The sequence below is a fragment of the Glandiceps talaboti genome, chromosome 20, assembly GCF_964340395.1.
Source record: "Glandiceps talaboti chromosome 20, keGlaTala1.1, whole genome shotgun sequence".
NCBI lineage: Eukaryota > Metazoa > Hemichordata > Enteropneusta > Spengelidae > Glandiceps > Glandiceps talaboti.
This window is the reverse complement of record NC_135568.1, coordinates 3,579,316-3,598,783: the sequence shown is the minus strand read 5'-3', so window position 1 is coordinate 3,598,783 and position 19,468 is coordinate 3,579,316. Positions and strand designations below refer to the sequence as shown.

The 19,468-nt window shown below is 35.8% G+C and overlaps 2 protein-coding genes across 2 annotated transcripts; one reads left to right on the top strand and one right to left on the bottom strand.

Annotated features, from left to right (window-relative positions):
* The first annotated feature begins 1,904 nt into the window (after window positions 1-1,904).
* On the top strand, window positions 1,905-9,791 carry LOC144450970 (gasdermin-E-like). The gene is made up of 8 exons (XM_078141728.1): window positions 1,905-2,314; window positions 5,411-5,573; window positions 6,255-6,456; window positions 6,873-7,006; window positions 7,507-7,641; window positions 8,203-8,284; window positions 8,556-8,626; window positions 9,555-9,791. The coding sequence occupies exons 1-8, from the start codon at window positions 1,905-1,907 to the stop codon at window positions 9,789-9,791; spliced, it is 1,434 nt and encodes a 477-aa protein (XP_077997854.1).
* On the bottom strand, window positions 8,893-18,751 carry LOC144450969 (uncharacterized). Its single transcript, XM_078141727.1, has 5 exons — window positions 16,723-18,751; window positions 12,772-13,436; window positions 12,151-12,304; window positions 11,217-11,358; window positions 8,893-10,857 (listed from the first exon to the last, which is right to left on the bottom strand). The coding sequence occupies exons 1-5, from the start codon at window positions 17,032-17,034 to the stop codon at window positions 10,721-10,723; spliced, it is 1,410 nt and encodes a 469-aa protein (XP_077997853.1). The 5' UTR covers window positions 17,035-18,751; the 3' UTR covers window positions 8,893-10,720.
* Between the last annotated feature and the right edge of the window lie 717 nt (window positions 18,752-19,468).

Genomic DNA, 19,468 nt, shown 5'->3' with positions numbered 1-19,468 from the left:
ATGTGATGATGTGCTGTACTGTACTGTACAGTTGATACATAAAAAAGTAGTTATGTTTTCCGTTGTTTTCCATCTGGTCTCTATTATAAAAAAATAAATTGGTTACTTCTTATCAGATATACAGCCATTACAGATTGGAAGAACAGTTGTATGTTGTCTTTTTAAGTTGATGTCAGTTTCATGAGTTTCCCCGTCTACTATTTCTCGACTACGTAAAAAAGTTTAGGGTCGGCGTGAAAAACTAGGTTGGGTCGTAACTGGAACCAAACTGTTTTTTTTATTCGGCCTAATGAGTACTTTTTGAGAGTATATTGCATTTTGCCAAAATACATTGCCAAGTATACTATCTCTTCCAAATCATTCTACTGTTATGCCGCCGCCTAGAGGCGAGACGATTATATAAGTTAGGTACAATTAGGGACCTGGCATTTTTAACCAACTGGGGGGACCGGGGCTGTGTTTTGGAGTTGAACACGGGTTTCCTCAAACTGACCAGCTCCGATGACCAAAGCCTAAGTGACCCCCTCCCGCAGTAAAGACCACATTTTCCAAAATGACCCCCCCCCCCCAACACAGTACACACCTATAGACACGTATTTCAACATCATAGGTCTTACTATGGGATGTTACTATAAAACCATATGAATATAACTGAATATTGCTATTTATTAATAGAACACTGAACACATTACTTTTGGTAAAGTTTTGTTTTCTTTGTACATGTTGATCTAGAATCTATGGAACATGTAGTTTTGCCAGGGTATCTCAGCATAAACCCATAGGAGGCTATAATTACTTGCAGTTAATACAACTCTTTCTATCAAAATTAGTCTTTACCTTTCAAATGTAACAAATGTTGACAGACAGCAACATAAACTAATTTCTGATAATGCTATCCTATGGTATATATACTTGTTTGTGGTATTATACACTGCAGTATAATATGATGTAGCAAATGTGCGGAGTCACATATAACTCTGTGTTGATTTAGATAAATATCACTGTGTGAAATATTGCTACAGATTATCAGATAGTAAATACCAAAATGTTGCATGGCAACCTAAACCTGGAGACCAAACATGTTTCGGCCTTCAATTACTCAGGCTTTAGGAATGAAATCTAAACCTGTCGATAGGGTTGCTAGGCACCTGCTCAAGATCATTCTCACTGCCTATGACAACATTATTTTATTAAGTTGTTATTTCTAGGAAATGCATATCTTTAATGTATGTAAAATAAATTCAAAAGTATAAAATTATCAAAATAATTAATCATTGCTATTCGCTAGATTGTGATCGATGGTATACACAGCCGATAACTCATTTACATATTAGTGAACAGTTCGAGCTGGTCATTGTATACCCTGATATAACTCTGTGTTGATTTAGATAAATATCACTGTGTGAAATATTGCTACAGATTATCAGATACTAAATACCAAAATGTTGCATGGCGACTCAAAACTTGGAGACCAAACATGCATACATGTTTCGGTCTTCAATTACTCAGGCTTTAGGAAGGAAATCTAAACCTGTCGATAGGGTTGCTAGGCACCCGCTCAAGATCATTCTCACAGCTTATGATAACGTTATTTTATTAATAAGTATTAAAATATTGTATGTTGCTAATTCTAGGAAATGCATACCTTTAATCATGTATTCCAAATATATTCAAAAGTATAAAATTATCAAAATAATTAATCATTGCTATTCGTTAGATTGTGATAGATTGTATGCACAGCCGATAACTCATTTACATATTAGTGAACAGTTCGAACTGGTCATTGCATACCCTGATGTTTCGAAAGCTAAGAATAACTTGTCAATCTGACAGTGCTACCATTTTCGTGTACCATAATAGGATGCGAACATCAGTTATGTGGTTATTGCGACTTTGACATCAAAATGTTCGAGGCCGCGACGGAGAATTTCGTCAAAGTCGTCGGTAGGGACGCCTTACTACCACCTCCTTCGTTAGAATCTGCGATTAACTGCAAACCGTTGTCCTTGGTAGTCAAACTGCAACCTAAGTGGCCTTGGCAATCCCCTACCTATATTCCACAGCCATTTAGACTCCTTGAAACCCTGGAAAAGTGTAAGGAACGGGAGGAAGGTTTATCGTTGATGTGCCAGAAGCTGACAGAATTCAAAAATTCTTTGAATGTGATGGTGAAAGGCAAGATAGGTTGTGAAATACTGCACTTATTTGACATCAACGTAAAAGGACAGGATAGTATATGTCTTCATGTTGACTTTGGTGCCATCAACAGAGCTGACGTCCAAGTTCCGGCTTTAGCGGAGTTCCTCAAGAAAGTGTAAGTATCAATACACCAGAACCTAACACACAATACAGCCATTTTGTTTATTTGTGGAGTGAGATTCTAAGGTCTCGGAAAAGTACAGTTTTTTTTCTAAATGAAATAAATAAATGAATTATTATATTGAATTCGAAGTCACCTTCTCGCGTTTAACAAATTAGAGAATGATGTGAAGAATTGACCAATAACAGCTAAACACTCAAAGAAATCCAAGGACACTGACATGTATTTTTACCGATTATATTCAAGGGCACAGCATCAATGAACACAATATGACTGCATACGACGTCGACCTACGTCACATTTCCCCTGATATTGATATGACGGGGTTAGTGGCGAAATACCCTAACTCTGTTTCTTGTGAGTTTTCACTTTTAACAATTATAATTGTGTTCATGTGTGATTTCTCATCTCAAAAAAGGTCAACCTTTATTCTGAATGATGACTAGGTAAAACACGAATTAAAGTTGGCTCAGAGTCAAAAAGGACTACTGAAAAAAACTTTGTTTTTGTTATTTTCTATCATTCTCAAAAGCAATAATGTCATTTTCCGATAGTTTTCTGTTTCTTCTCTCTTATCTCGCCAAAATTGTCCTGGGTGAAGAATGATAACAAGAAGCGGGTAGAGAGACCAGGGTGTGCTGACTTGTCGAGATTGTGTCTTGGGTAGATTCGTAAATTTAAGAACAGGAATGACAAGATATCATCAATTTATTGAAAAAGGATAATTTGGGAAAACAGTCATTTAAATTTAAATTTGACTTACTGCCATAAGGACCTAGTCCCGAAAATATATGTTTGGCCCTTTTTTCCTCAAAATAGCATTTTTATAGTTAGGCCTTAATGACAGTATATTCCTTCCAAATCCCAGACTGGGCATGATGTTGCGACCATTTTAATCTCGTATACGACTTGTATGTCATAATCTAGTGTATGGTGGTCGCTAGCGTAGTGACATTTCGCAACTGGGTTTTTGTTGAGTCACTACAAACATTACGGGCGTACGTGTGCTGGTATGATTGTAACATTTAACAACGTAAAAAAAATAGAAAATTCAATATGAATAAACAATTGATATCACCCAGCCACAAAGGGTTTCCTTTACTCATGGAGAAACGACGTTACAGTGTAGGACTGTTCGATTTTATAAACAATACTACCGTGTTATTTACGTGTTAACAGTATCAACTGACTTGCTTTGCGAATTAAAGCAATATAAACAATCGAATAAGGGCATCCTGCACGCTTACATCGATGCAAACTATTTACAAGAATGAAAAAGGTTAAATGCCAGAAACAAAACGTAATTAAAATCACCAGGACATCAAATTTCATTAGTCAGAGTCTCCTGTATTTCATTAGCACAATACGTGTCCTCTAAAACACGTGAATTGTATCTTATCTGTGAAGGGCAAATCTTGAATTCATTTTATTTAGCCAACCTCTTTAGTACTTAATATTCATCAAACGATTTTCACGAATCAGAACACCAGATGGTATATAGTTTAGGAAACAAACGATCGCGAATCAAAGTTACGATATATCGATAATATTTTACATGTTGGTCAATATTAGCGATGGCACCTTGGAGTTCAATTTGGCTATGAATGATAAGGAAGTACTGTGTGTTGTATTTAAGTTCATGTGTTCACTCCGTAGTCTCAGGAGACTTCATGTTCAAGTAAAAATAATGCCTTCCATACAGGTGTAAGAGTTTTGTATGACCAACGGGTGAAAGAAGGGCTTCATCGAAACATTCAATCATTGGTCTTCCGATTTAGATTGTTTATGAGAGCCACTTGCGGTTTGTAATATAGTCATCATATGTGCATGTGTTGACCGATCGAAATAACATAAACCAGAATATATGCACTGGATACACACAGAGACTGTATATATTGAATGGATGTTGTTTGTGATATATTGGTGATATTAAGTCCTCCGAAGGGTTGGGAGGACTATAATAATGGACCATTACTCAGACATGTAATATTTGATTTCTTTCAAACCTGGCACAAAGGTGACATATCATAAAGGGACATGCGCACATCATTTTGTTTCACGACATATGTAAATTTGACCGAATGTCATCCATGTATTATCAACCATATCGTTTATCCATCAAGCCACATAAACCATGTCTCAATTCAATCGCATATAGAAGTATGCGATTGCGGGAATCATGTCTTCTACAAAGAATTGTTATAATTTTGGCTCAATGTTACTTTACTTGTTTACCGCTACTTGTTATTGTCATTTACTAGTCTGGACAAAAATATGCGTCGCCATATGTTCACTCGTGTATAAGCTAAAAAGAAATCAACCCAGTATGAGAATTACGGGTACAAATTACCCGTTCATTTTTATTTTGTTGTAATAATATCACTTTAATCAGCAAAGATAGGGGTTGAGACATCATCATGTTAGATTATGGTTCTAATAATAGCAGTAACCATTGTTTTATAAATTTGAAGTACCTGGCGTCGAGGTAAAAGGTTATTCCATACATATGTATGCCATTGCTTACAAAGTATTTTATATGTCGTCCACACATCAATATATTATCATTCCTGTCTTAATTTGCATATCATGATGTCAGCTTGACACCTAGACTTACAATATTCGTCTTTGTTGACGCTCCTGTGCACCATAAGCTAAACATGATTATAAACGAGTGAGTTGTGTACAACAATACAATTAATCTTTCATTCTACACCAAACATACATGTAAAAACGACATACAGTTATCTATTCGACTAGCACTTTGTAATATCTTTGGCGTTAAAAATTTTTTGTGAAACATTGGCCAAGGTCCTTACATATGCATGATGAGCACCTTGGTGAGCACGTCTTTGTTGCCATCGTCACGTTGTATCAATTCCAATGCTTTTCATAGTAGTTGTGTCATTATGTCCTTACATTTATCTACGATTTACTTAGTTGGAAATAAAGTATTGAAAAGGTATGCATATAAAAATATATGAAGTAACAATGCCATACCACGAAACCCTTACATGTAATTAAAATGCAATTCGTGTAATTGAAACAAAATAAACATCAGCCGTCTAAAAGTATATCTATCTATCTTTACAGTTATTTAGATCCAGAGAATACGTTCGTACAATGGATGAAGAAACACAGTCGACATAAGTTATGTCTGATTATTGGGACATTTTACACTACAGAACATTCATCTATTTGTGTCTCAACAAAGAAATCAGTGTCACAAGAAGCTAAGGTGGAGACTTCTGCACATGTAAGTTTACTGTACATCACTAAATTATGTATAACAAACGAAAATCATGATTATTGTGAGGCATGTCACTACATAGTGTAGTAAACTGTATAACGTACGGGTGCAATGTCATCAGTGACAAGTAATATTTGCAGTATACGATAACGCACCAGCACCGATTGAGTCACAACCCTCCCCCACAACAACAGATCATAAGGTATGACATATGATATTGCTGCGCAGTATATAGTACAGTACAGTACAGTGCAGTGCAGTGCAGTACAGTGCAGTGCAGTGCAGTACAGTGCAGTGCAGTGCAGTACAGTGCAGTGCAGTACAATACAGTACAATGCAGTGCAGTACAATACAGTACAGTAAAGTAAAGTACAGTACAATGCAGTACAGCAGTACAGTGCAGTGCAGTACAGTACATACAGTAACCTAGTGAAGAATATATTGTTGCTCACAGCAGAAAGACTCGGTTCAAAGAGATGGAAATAATGATGGGTGTTGGTGTATTCCTGGGCACAATATAGTTTACCTACACGTTTACATATTAAACAGTCTCAGCGAAATTGCAACTATGTACTCACTCTGTATTTTTTTCCAAAGCATATTATAAATACCACACTCAAATACGCACAGACATATATTCAATGTGCAGGCAATATAATTTGATATATATTCGGTTACAATTGACAGATCACTTTCAAAGAGAAGTTTTCTATGAGCGACCAGGAGACGAAACGTCTAATGATACCCGCTTATACAACAATTGCGTATAAGGTTTGCGATGTAAACGTCACCGCTAATGGAGCACTTGAATTGGTGACGTTTGGCAGTCCAAACTTGCTCAGTACAGAGATAGATCTTGGTGTTGACTTACAAGAACAGCAATCGTCAGGTACATGTGTATAGCAGTGGGATCGATTGCGATAGAAAAAAAACTGCTGAGTATACGCAACCAAATTTTTCTTATTCTTCACATTCTTTTGACCAACAATGTCAAGAATAAATGCAATTGTCATTAATTCATACTTTTGCCAAAGATTTTGAGTTGATGTTTGTATGACGGCTAGAAAGTAAAGAAGTTCAAAGAAAATAATTCCATCTATTATCTTCTGGTTTTCTATTAAATTTATTTATATTTATTCATAATATTCAATATTTTTCAGATATTTCAAGTACCAAAAAACCCTCTTGATGAATTTATGTTATTGTTGTTTATTTTCATGACACAATCACCGAAAGTGTTCTAAGTTTTTGCTAAATATTATTTTAAAATATTTTCCATTTATATTGATTCACAAACACCAACAGATAATGGACATCCTACCATTAATGTACCATGGGAAGTATTTCTTGAGACAACAAGTGAAGAAAAGAGGCGCTTATATAGATTTTATAAAGCAGTCATTGACATGCCATGTTGTCTTAAACCACTACGGGCACTGGTATGTACATCATTATTATTCCAGATGACGTCATCAAAGTGACGTCATGGAGTAAAGTGACGTCACGGAATATGAATACAAGCATAACGTCCTATCAGATTTATTTTTGTCATTTTGATTACTGCTATCAACACCAACAACACGAATAATGTCGATGTTTTAAAAAAAATTAGTTACGGGATGAAGCCATTAACCAAGCAGGAGTGGTTTCACAATAGACAATGTTTATTATACCCGACTTGCTGGCTCACCAAGTCGGGTTTGTAGCACTTGAACGGGTAATGGGGAAAACCGTCATATTCACAATCTTTAGGCATTCAAGAACAAACTGTTCTTGTATAAAACAAGAATTCACACATTTCGTGGGTAAAGAAAGATAGGATGAAAATGAAACCTTGGTGCTGATGCTGTGCATGACATTTTGAATTTCCGGCATTTGCATATATTACCCACAATACCCTTCACTTTTTATATCCCTCTTGGGTGTTTTAATAATCTAGATTATGGAAGTTCTATCAGCAACAGAAAATGGTGACCATCAATCAGCATTTGATTACAAAGACATGGAAGAAATGTTTTCGAAATTTCCTATAGACTGGAAAACTTTGCTCTCTCTTCTTGGATTCACTACTTCGGTAAGTGTTTTACTAAGTTGTCGAATAGTATAAGAGCTACATATGTGTTACGAGTGAGTTTAATATTTATATAACATATCCTACACGCCACCAGATTAGCCTTCATCATTTTCATGTTCATAAACAATTGTGTGGTGGGCAAAATACCAGTAGTATTATTACGTATGTTCAGGGAAATGAGCAAATACAAGTCCTCTGTGATGTTACATGTCTCTACCTTGGCAATACATGCGCAGCGTTTTGAGCACAGTGTAGAAAAGGAAAGGGCTATAAACAAACAGCATTGTTACACATTTATCAAGTACTTCAAAATTCTCGTGTTTCGTATCTCAATTATAACATGATACACCTGGAGGATTATATACACATAACTCGTTACAGCGAAATAAATTTGTTTCCTGCGGCAGTGTCAATTATTATTTGATGGAGTTTTCGTACAGGCATATAAATAAGGGACTTTAAGCTTTAATAATCAACGTAGATGTGCGTTTTAAGTGCCCCCGTTCTCTGTAAGCGTTCAAGTATTTGATCTAGTACAACTATCTCCTTTTCTATATCTAGGAGGAGATAATAACTATCTCGAACGAGTCATTCAGTACAACAATGTTGCATTCAGCATGTTTTCTAGTGGAAGCACTTCTTGGTAAGTTCTATCTATCTATCTATCTATCTATCTATCTATCTATCTATCTATCTATCTATCTATCTATCAACCTACCTATCCATCCATCCATGCAACCATCTATTCGTCCATCCATCCATCCAACCAACTATCCATCCATCCATTCACCCATCCACCATCATTATCAGTTTTGAATTTGATGAACCTACAGTCATTTGTTGTCCATGTAGCTTTGTCCAAATTTGGTCTCTTTCTAATATTCAGACTTAGTTAACTTATCATTATCTTACAGAAATGTGTGATGATCAGTACATTGTTCTAAAGGAAAGTAATGAAAAACAATATACTGCACTCCTAAATATGGTTAGTGTTAAAACACTGCGATTTTAGTATCTTTATATGTGTGTGTGTGTGTGTTTATATGTTCATATTAGCTTTCGTGTGTTGGTAATAGCTTGAAGAAGGTGTGCTAGACGCACCGAAACGTTGCTTGTTAGTAATTTACCTTGGGATTGGAAGGCTGACTTTGTACACTACCTGTTCATGAAGTCACTTATATTGTGTTTATTTATATACAGCTGATATTATAGAATAATACACCTTTATCACAATTCAAAAAATTACCGGCACATGTTTATTGGTCCCACGGGTTCCGTGTGAAATTGATAAGAATTGTAGGATGTTTACATCGGGTTCCATTGGGTTCTGTGTCAGTCCGTTCATTTGTCCATGCATGTATTCATGTGGTTCATGCATCCGTGCGTGTCCACGGAAATACATTACCTTCTCGATAATGACCAAATGTCGGCCATATTTGTCGTAAAAATTCAAATTTTGCCCACTAACCCAGAAAGCTTAAAAGATACTGACATCACTTGAGTGTCGTCACTCATGTTATCCATGATGAAGTCCCTAATGAGACCCTGACCTTGACCTCTATGTTCAAGGTCAAATAGCCAAAATTGTTCAAAATATGTACACCTCTGACATGCAGGGGTCCAATTTTAACCAAGAGATGTAAATGATTGGATTACTGTATTGAATATGAATGAACAAGTTCAAATGTTGGGGACAGTATGTGTTCGACGAAGACTTGTTTATTCATAATTGTGACCGAGTATGATATTGTGATATTCACTGATTTTCTTAAGAAAAGGGAAAGGGATAAGTCTTGGCATTGTCATTTAAGATTGGGTTTAAATATGACATACATACAAGTATACAAAATCTTCAGAATACTTGTAACTTGTTGAATATAAACTTCATTTTGTGTTCTTTTATTTTTTTTCAGATTTCCCAAAGTAGTTGTGTATTTGTTGATTGCAATGACGTTATCACTGGAATTCCAGAAGACATGAGAGTTAGTACTCATGGGATTGTTAGCAATCCACAGTATGATGGTGGTCATTCATGGGAGTTACATGGTATAAAGGAACAATGCATCACTAAGCAGCCTCAAACTAAAGCAGATATTTTTTGTGTTATTCTTCGAATGCTGCTGGAGTTTGCTAATGTCTACCGAGGCTAAATTATGCATTGTGTACCAATATCAGTCGTCCTACGTCTATCGAGCACGGGGGACATAAGAATCATTCTATAGTAATGTTAGTTTTGAACAAAAGGCACCGATCTGTTGTATAAACCATGTGACATTCAATGTGTATACCACGATTCAATTCCAACAACTGGATACGTGACGTGAAAAGAAAATAAGGGACAGTTTTCATACTTTGGCAAGCCATACTGGCCAAAGGTTTTAATCTGTTTCTGGTACAAGTAGGCGCAATATTTTTCCACAAGTGCTTCGATAATATCTCCTACATCATACTTTATAATCCCTTGTAACACGAGTTGTCTACTTGTACAATATCATTAGCACTGGGATTCCGGAAGACATGAGATTTACTATTTATGGGATTGTTAGCCTTCGTTTGCCCACAAATGACTTACGTCGATCCTTAGTAAGGAGATTCGTTAAGCGGGACTTTCATGTAAAGATGGCAGCATCCTTTTTGTCGTTGTAATCCCTTCAATAGTTTTATGGTTTGAAACGGAATGGAGAATACTTTATAAAACAAGAGGTTGTAATGGATGATATTGCCCAATATAGTCAGCTATAAGTACTGTTAAGACTTCATTAATGGCGATAATTGTTCGGTGTGAGCTTTTAAGCCCGCGGTTGACAGTGTTAAACAAATATTGTCAACTGCAACATGCGAATGATTACTCGTGGCCCAATGAAGTAGATTGTTCCCGTTCCCTCGAAATGTTTTGGTTGCATGCTGTTTGTAACATCATGTGATGTTACCGAAAAGAGGCGACGATGTTACTTCAATATCACTCCGTCGGCTGTTTGTAACATCATGTGATGTTACCGAAAAGAGGCGACGATGTTACTTCAACACTCCGTCGGCTGTTTGTAACATCGTGTGATGTTACCGAAAAGAGGCGACGATGTTACTTCAACGTCACTCCGTCGGCTTGCCATGTAATGATATTTGCTAAGGTCACATCGTACTCATTTATTTCTCTTCTTCCATTCCTAACCTGTACTGACCAAGACGAGTGCAAGGCTGACAGGAAAATATCAGACTCTAGAAAAAAGTAACAGATCAAAAAGAATGAAGTAGTTAGCTTTACATATTTCGAAATAGTGCAATTGTTCATCACGAGTGTAATTACAAAACTGTATGTCAACGAATCAACTCCGAGTCTTACCATGATGCAATTACCGTAAATTAAATTTTAAAGTTACACTAGCTATTATAATTACTGGAGTATTTTTTATCAGACAACCAACAACATATTCACGGAAAATTGTTAAAATACCAATAATTATGTATCGTGCATGTTAATTAGAGGCCGAGTTTGTCCATAATTAGTACAGTAACAGGCTGACATCATGATTGCATTTGTGCAAAATTCTTAATTTGAAAATTAAAAGCAAACTTACGTATGCAAATTTCTTGTTCTATTAAAGACCACACATAAGCATCATTTTTCAAGTTTTCCACATCCGGGTACTTTGGAGGAATGATATCGGTTTTACCGACAACGTTTGACACGTTAGCTTCTTTTAGGATTGTAATCATGGACTTTTAACAAAAGGAGAGAAAAAACAACAACTTAGAAGGAAAACAATATTTACGTTATAATGACACATTAATGAGAATTAGCCATGTCATCAGTGCACACAACATAATTTAGTAAACTAAGCTTTCAAACTGCCAGTCTTGTTCACTTTATGATAGACTAATGTTAAAGTATTCTGCTTTCAACTTGAATAAACAAGTTGATCGTATTATAGTTAACCATTTTTAATTTATTACAGATTTTAACAACAATTCATGTGTTTCACGTTTACTCCAGACATTTAGTGTTGAATAAAAAAAAAACCATTAAATTGTGAATTCAAGTGAACATTTTTGAAAATTAATGCAAATTGAACATCTTCAACCCACATTTACATTTCAAAAATTAAATTATTTAAATTATTCCAATCGTGCATAAAACATGATGAATCACAGCAACTACAAGAGGACACACCAGCAAGAACCCGGATGTATCATAATATATAAACATAATTACGTCATCTTTTTGGCACCAAGGCTCAGTATCAAACCTGTAAGTCATTTGCATAAGTACTGAATTTGAGTAATTAGGTAATATGTTAAAGCAAGCTTATTTAAAATTTCATAATGATCTTCATTAATTATAACAAAGCGCAAGCTTGTTGGTGGCGTTTTAATTTCAGTGAGTTATTGGCGTACTTTTTAGTTGATAACCTTTGTTAATTGGACAATATCTCAGGAATGAAAAAGTCGAATTTCATATGATGTGGGCGATTGAAGGAAACGTCACTGATACATTGTTTAAGGGTAACTTACTTTAGCAAATGAAGGAAGTGCCACATAGATACATGATAAGTTATGTGCTGTCATAAAAACACGTATATCGTTAGCGGCCACCTTGGCAGTCTCGTCTACAGCTGCAACTATCTCCACGTCTACCTTGGGAGTCATCTGATTTAGTCTACCTAACCTTGAAAAACAATACATCTTACAGATCAGCATAATGTGTTTATATGTAAGAATCGTTGCTATTTGTCGAACATTTTGTATCAGAATTGTGGATTCAGCAAATTATTAGTAGTAAGCAAAATTACAAATAAAGGACTGGATTCTTTTTAAGGAATTTATATTTCTCTTTTTGCTTAGATTTTGGTTTTCAAATGGATTAGAAGTTATTTGTAGTATTTGACAAACAGCTTACATCAAATGAACTCCGGTGCCCCAGCCCCACCCCGAAAATGGCCTCAGAATAACGATGCGAACTGTTCTCCATACATTTACACCAGACTGTTACAATTGCAATGAAAAAGAAGTAGAATATAATTTTTCAACTATAGTTTATGTGAACGCAAATTTCAATTTAGTTGTTGTTCACTATATAATGTGCCAATATTATTAAAACCATATGAATATCCATGCCATTTTAAAATTACTTACTTTTCGCAGGTTTTGTTCCGCCAATGGAAGGAAAGAAAAGGTTTTCCATGGCACAACTTTTGAGATATCGTCCTTGCAATTTTCCTTACGTATGGAGCTCGGACCAAATACTTGCTCACTGTTTTATCTAATTCACTCCTATCAGCAAATTTGGTCTTCCAGAACGATGGCTCATATATTCCAAGACATTTTACGGAATGCGAGTTCTGAATGGCGTGCGTTCGTCCAGTTGGAGTATTTGGAATCATTTCGAATTCAGGAAAGTGAATACCATAAATTTGTCTATATGCATCTGCTTTCGTTCGATAGGATGATTCTAAAATACGTTCTCCATATTCCATAGGATCAACAAGCATCATTTCTATCGAATTATTGCAATCTAAGTTGAATTGCTTTAAAGTCACAAACTCCACTATTTTTTTGAGTTTTTCCAAATCAAATGTTTCGTTCATATATCGTGTTTGTCGCCCCCCTCCTTTCTGTTCCCAATGGGTAAAGAATATTGGTTCGACGACAGATCTTTTATAGTATAAAGCATAGGCAACTCCAGCACCAAATGAGTTATACTGGACGTTAGGACCGTTCCCATCAAAGTGCACAGGTACGAGATATCGCTGGTCTGCATTACGGGTACCGGTAACGTCTGTTTCCGTGAATTCGGAATTCTGTTGAAAAATGATCGACATTTTATTTTGGTATGAAATCGATGTCTTTGACAGGAAAGAAAATAGTGTACACCAATATTAAACACAATTCAAAATAGACCATAGGAAAAATAATTGCTTCTATCCTTCAGACTCTACAGTGTTCACTTTTGAATACACTACACATTTATTCTACAGTACAAAGCTCCCAATGACAACACTTCACCCTACATCTGTGACATACTCCAAATGTACACACCTATGTTTTCCCTTCGTTTAGCTAACAGCAATTTGATATTTTCGACAATTGCAAGACAAGACAAAAGGTGAACTTTTCAAACTGTGCTCCTTAAATTTGTGGTTCTTTACTGTTTGATATACATGTAGACACCCTTCAAATCTGGACACTTTCCAAAACATTAAGCTTACGGACAGCTGTTACAACTCAGACTACTACATTCTTTTAGTGGCCTGAAGTTACAGGGTCATTCGACGTGGATTGACACGTTTGCCGCCATTGAACAGAGCTATGTTTTTAGAGTCTAGCGCGATAGGAATTCTTTGTGATTAATTAATTAATTTATTAATTAATTGATTGATTGATTGATTGCCAATAGATTTAAAATTGGCGTTGTATCAACAGTAACTGATAACTTCAACTCGTGATATCAATCGATGTGTTGCTAGACAAAATAGATATATGACTGTCATTGACAAAATAGATACATGTGTGTATAGCAGACAAAAAATAAAAACGACATGTAAATACTAACAAACACATGGGTGAGTTAGTTATGATGTATAGTGGTCTCACTCTATCGTCCTGTTCACATTGGATTTCCACGCTGTGCATTACATTATACGAATTCCGAATATGTAGATTTAATATGAAAAGTCCAATTTACCCACCTTTACCCAACCTTTATTTACCCTACCTGTGACCCACCTAACCACCATCTCTGTCCAGGGGTAGTACGAGACGCAGTACCACTTTTGTGACTGTCTACAACCCCCAGGTGATAGATCACCGGGGGTAAATTAAGTCAAGGTGGTACTTCGTCTCATACTCACCACATTTACACATCCTCTGCCCAAGATTTACCCTGGTGGAAAGATGTGGTCAAATATGACTTTTCGTATAAGTGTACATTACGAACACTAATAATATGAACAATTGTGCTTTACGAATTTATACGAACACGAAGATTTGAACAATTGTGGATATCTGAATGATTATGCATTACGAACTAGATGTAAACAATTGCCTACTATTTTACTATCGTTCACAATATGATGCCAAATATGTGTTTTATAATTCATACCGATATGTAATAATGTGGGATTAGCTCTTATGCAGCAGATGTTTGTCTTTGTCAATAAGAGCTTTTCTGTTGCATTTTGTTCATGTTTGGTGTTTGCTTTTAAGCTTCGAATTCAGAGCAAGGCTAACAGTAATTGAAGACTAAAACTACATCCATACTACCGTCGTAAAGGGGTGTTGACATAGCTGCAATATTTGTCTGTCCTTCTATCTGTTCCATCCTTACTTGCGGTTCAAAAGTTCGAAAGCGTTTGTTAAAATGAAACGAAATTAGCTCCGCTTTGGCTATTTGTCAGTCCCCCAGTCACACAATTTCAGAAACATTACGCTCGTCTCCATTCTCGCAAACCAGAGCTGTTATTTCTTCCGCTACACTTCGAAATAAAGACAGCGTGTTAAGAACGGTGCCGTAAAACAGGCCGTGGTTTGCGACGATGGCTCGTCTCTTTCATATCGTCGTGTGGTTGTATGTGTATCCGGTGAAGGACAAAACTAAATAAAAGCGCAGAAAGGGATCTAGCCTAGCAAAGTTTGGTGAGAGTAAACCAACGGTCTACTCACAGATTTCGGAGAGGTGCTCGCTTAAGTATGACAGGTTTGTTTTCACATTATGTCCTTTGGCTGGCTCGATGTTATTGTAACACAGTTACTTATTGTGCAATTTTGAGGAATTTATTTTGGTTATTAGGATAGAAGTGCACCCCTGTGTCTGTCAATTTGACATTCTTGTTAGATATCATCAGAGTTCGGTCGCACCAATCGCTGTCAAATTTATTTTATATTCATATTGTGTATTCCGTAAATTATTTAAAATCGCATTAAGGAGCATTATGGTGGTATGGTGGTGGTGGTGGTGGTGGTGGTGGTGGGGGGTTAGGTGTTCTGTCAATTAGACAATAACGAACGTTCGAACAGTCAAAGTTGGCGGTAGGACAAGCAAGCCACACTGTTGCAGTTCCTCTCCCTGCTGAATACCCAGATTACCATAACGTACAGGTAGACCTCTATAACCTCTATCACCGTGACGTTAACGTTAGATATGGTAAATACAGACTGTTTGAGAAATGTTTTGTCTATTTCCAAATTCAAGTGTCACCATGAGCATGTTACTTACTAGTGAAACAATTGAACTACCATTGAATGGGATCTACTCCTTATTACTTCGTCTCAAAAGGAAAGTGTGATTGATTCAGAAGTGAATAATTTTCAACCCAAAACCCGGGAATCCCCAGAACAAGTAAATATACAACATCTCTCATCTGTGAAAATATGGTTAATGACGTTGTAGCACAATTGTCTAAATTGAAACCCATGCTGTTGCTTTGTTTGATAATTGTCCATGTCTGTTGGCCAAATTTGCATATTAATATTTGAATCATCTTGTTTTAAACAATGTATTCATACCCCTGGAAAAACTACCATCAAGTTAAAAAAATTCCACCTAGCTAGTTTCTTTTACTCATTGCTCACTCCTACGGTGGTATTATCTTTTGTACTCATTTCGTACTCGTATGGTGTTATTTTCTTTTAAAGAAATCATCTTGAGGAAATTGATATTTCATTTTGTTCTATCTTTGAGTCGTTAGCATAGATCAGCACAATCAATCAATCAATCAATCAATCAATCAATCAATCAATCAATCAATCAATCTGTTTATTTCAAAACAATAAGGTCACACGCCCAAAGAGCAAACAATAATACAAACGTTTCATTTCATAGAGGGAAATTCTTCTCTATTTTTCATTGCAAAATAAATAAATGAAGCTAAGTCATTTAAATAAGTTACATTATCAGAATTCGAAATGAACTTATCATAGAAAGGGTTTGAACAAAACCACCTTAGTAACAATTCATATATGCGCACAAACCTTACAATAACCATACACATGTAAACGTTGTTGAAACTTCAGTTGTGACAAGAAAAAACAGCGTTAGCTCTTTTAACAATTCATATGGTACGTGTTATTAAAAATTTGAATAATTACCTTATGTTTTCTGTCATATTCTGGGTCTATTTCTTCATCGCCTTCAGTTCTAATCTCATTCATTAATGTTGTGTTATAAAACTCCGTTGTATGCATTATATCCTCTGACGTGTTCAAGTTTGTATGGTTTGATTCTCCAAGTGCAATGTTAAGTCCTTTTAACATGTTTTTGATCGTAGATCTTCCACCGGCGACAAGGTGCATTGCTTGATTACCCTCCCAGAACATCGTGAAACACATACGAAGCAACACAGCAGCCATTGTCACTCCAAACACAAGTTTAAAAGGTGACATTTTCTCAGGATAAAACATGATTCTAGTTGTATAAGCTCATACAGGTTGTTTCATACAGATACTCTACCTCTCTTTTAAAAAAGGACACCACGTTTAATGATTTTTTTTTCAAGACTAGCAGACTTTATCGGGGTTTATATTTATCATGTAGCATACTGTATGAAGTGCTTCAAATCCACTGAAACTGCATATGTACACGTTTCACCGTTTAACATCATATATCGTATTACTTAGCAGGACTATCAATCTCCATTTCAGACAAAGTCGTGATGAGCTAATAAATGAATGCAAAAGACCAACGCTGATACACATATACATACATATATGCGTGCGTGCGTACGTAATATGACTCATATTCCTTATATAGAATGATATATGATTGGCGTGACTTATTACATAGTACACGTCTAATTAGCATAATTTCTTACATTAACCTATCGAGCTGTCAGCTAACGAAATGGATATATTTATACACAGACCCTACACGAAGTAGGGTCTACGTTCTTTAGACATGATTGATACGACTTCCATAACATTAGCAAATTTGTATAACTGATATCGATCACTTGATATTATGGGATATATTTTCCATTATACCATACACAAGCCAAGTTAAACAAAGAAATATGGAATTTATACCCGGTTGTTCGACGTCATGACAACGCGTGTCTACGTCGCTGGTTCTGCTGTGTTCGAAATATGAGTCAAAACGCTCAAAATTGCCATTACGTTCCCTGATTTTTCTTTGATATTACTGGCACTGGTATAATTAAGTTATTTTCAAATATTTTTCTTCATTCTGTCGCTCTCGGAAAATATTCCTTATCAAAGGGTTTTGTCACTACTTGTCCAGTGACTCTAATTAGTGACAAAGTCCCCGTAAGTCATTCGTATTTATCTTGGCTGAACGAAGAAATATTGGGGAATAACATCTGACTGTTGCATATAATTAATGATAAGTCGAGAATATATTGATTATACTATGACTGCTACATCTTGTATAGATGAGCATGACCTGCATATTTCATAACTGTTTTGCAAACTTGTAATTCACAATGGTAGCCCAAAATGTCAACAAACCTTGAAATATACATAATGGATCATCTGATCATAGATTTGATTGGTAAAACTTGATTATCATTTGATTTATTTGAATTCTCAGTAGTGTTAGAGGAAATCCCATCAATGCTAACTCAGAATTTCATCAAATGTTGTGGATATGCTCGTATCATCCTACTATATATATCTTGTGCACATTATATGTAAGATTTGCATAATTAAATGCATAATTTGAATAATGATATTTAGCAATCGACGTTGGTCCTCAAAATTCCATTTCAAAAATGCAAATACTTGGATAGAAAGTGCATATGTAATGCAATTTTACATACTGTTATGAATTAAGAAGACATGTTGTGAATATGAATGATATTCTTGTGCATATTAAATTATTTTTATGTTGTGATAGTATCGTGTTCTGTCGAGAGAAGGTGTTGTCTGCATTCCTTCACATTTCCAAAACACTTGCAATTTCATGCACCAAGGCACAAGTCGTATTATTTTCCACCGTGTTTTGATCAGGACCTCTGTCTGGTTGTCTGTCTAGACCTGTCTGTCTGGCTAGATTTTTAGCTGTTCGGCGGCTTAGCTGGTTAACAGCTTGCTGTATAAGTGTGTATGCGTTCATATGGCCATCATGGACCACATATGGTATATGAACGCACAGAGCTACTCAATAGTCACGCTATTTCAAAGTATTTTATAACACATGAGTGATGCTGGTGGCGTCCTTCTGACTTCACCAGTATTCAGGTAAGCACGCTCTATGATATGAGCTCTATGCTATGATATGATCATCGATGCTTGTAAGGAAAGATTTGAATTTGTCTGTTATCTCTGCTTTTTTGGATGGAAATAATAGTAAAATATTCCACTCTTGAATTGTCCGAGGAATAAGTGAACATTTATGACAGTTTTCTTGGTGATGAGTGAAGAAATAGGCAGACTTCCCTCTATAGTATCTAACGTAATGATACTACTAGTAATTTTTAAACACACTTGTCATAAATTATCATTGATGGTGATGACGAGAGAATGCGTAGTACTACGAGGTTTCCTGATATTCAAGTGCAGTCGTTGGCAGAGCCATCCATGTAGTTTCGGACCGTTTTTCCTGATTGCATATTTCTGAAGAAGAAAATACACGATCAAATTCAGTAATCAAATCAAAACAAAACAAGGAACAGGGACAAGAGATCGGGGGGATGTAAACTTTTCATATTCATTGCCAATGACAAAATATTAACTAACATTATAATTCAACATCTTGGTACTTAACTTATCAGCGTTATTCTTCTCGAAAAACCAAGCGATTTTGCATTTAAATAAAACAATAGTGTGCTCTACTTAATGATATGCTGCACATGAGAAAACCTGGCATTGAGTCTATTAC

What these genes read in the sequence shown, in the direction of transcription:
- LOC144450969 (XM_078141727.1), bottom strand. Translation starts at nt 17,034, where the DNA reads ATGTTTTATCCTGAGAAAATGTCACCTTTTAAACTTGTGTTTGGAGTG. An exon ending in AATATGACAGAAAACATAAG is followed by an intron (nt 13,437 to 16,722) that starts GTAATTATTCAA and finishes ATTTTTCAACAG; the next exon opens with AATTCCGAATTCACGGAAAC. An exon ending in AGAACAAGAAATTTGCATAC is followed by an intron (nt 10,858 to 11,216) that starts GTAAGTTTGCTT and finishes ACTTTTTTCTAG; the next exon opens with AGTCTGATATTTTCCTGTCA.
- LOC144450970 (XM_078141728.1), top strand. Translation starts at nt 1,905, where the DNA reads ATGTTCGAGGCCGCGACGGAGAATTTCGTCAAAGTCGTCGGTAGGGAC. An exon ending in TTAAACCACTACGGGCACTG is followed by an intron (nt 7,007 to 7,506) that starts GTATGTACATCA and finishes TTAATAATCTAG; the next exon opens with ATTATGGAAGTTCTATCAGC. An exon ending in TCTAGTGGAAGCACTTCTTG is followed by an intron (nt 8,285 to 8,555) that starts GTAAGTTCTATC and finishes ATTATCTTACAG; the next exon opens with AAATGTGTGATGATCAGTAC.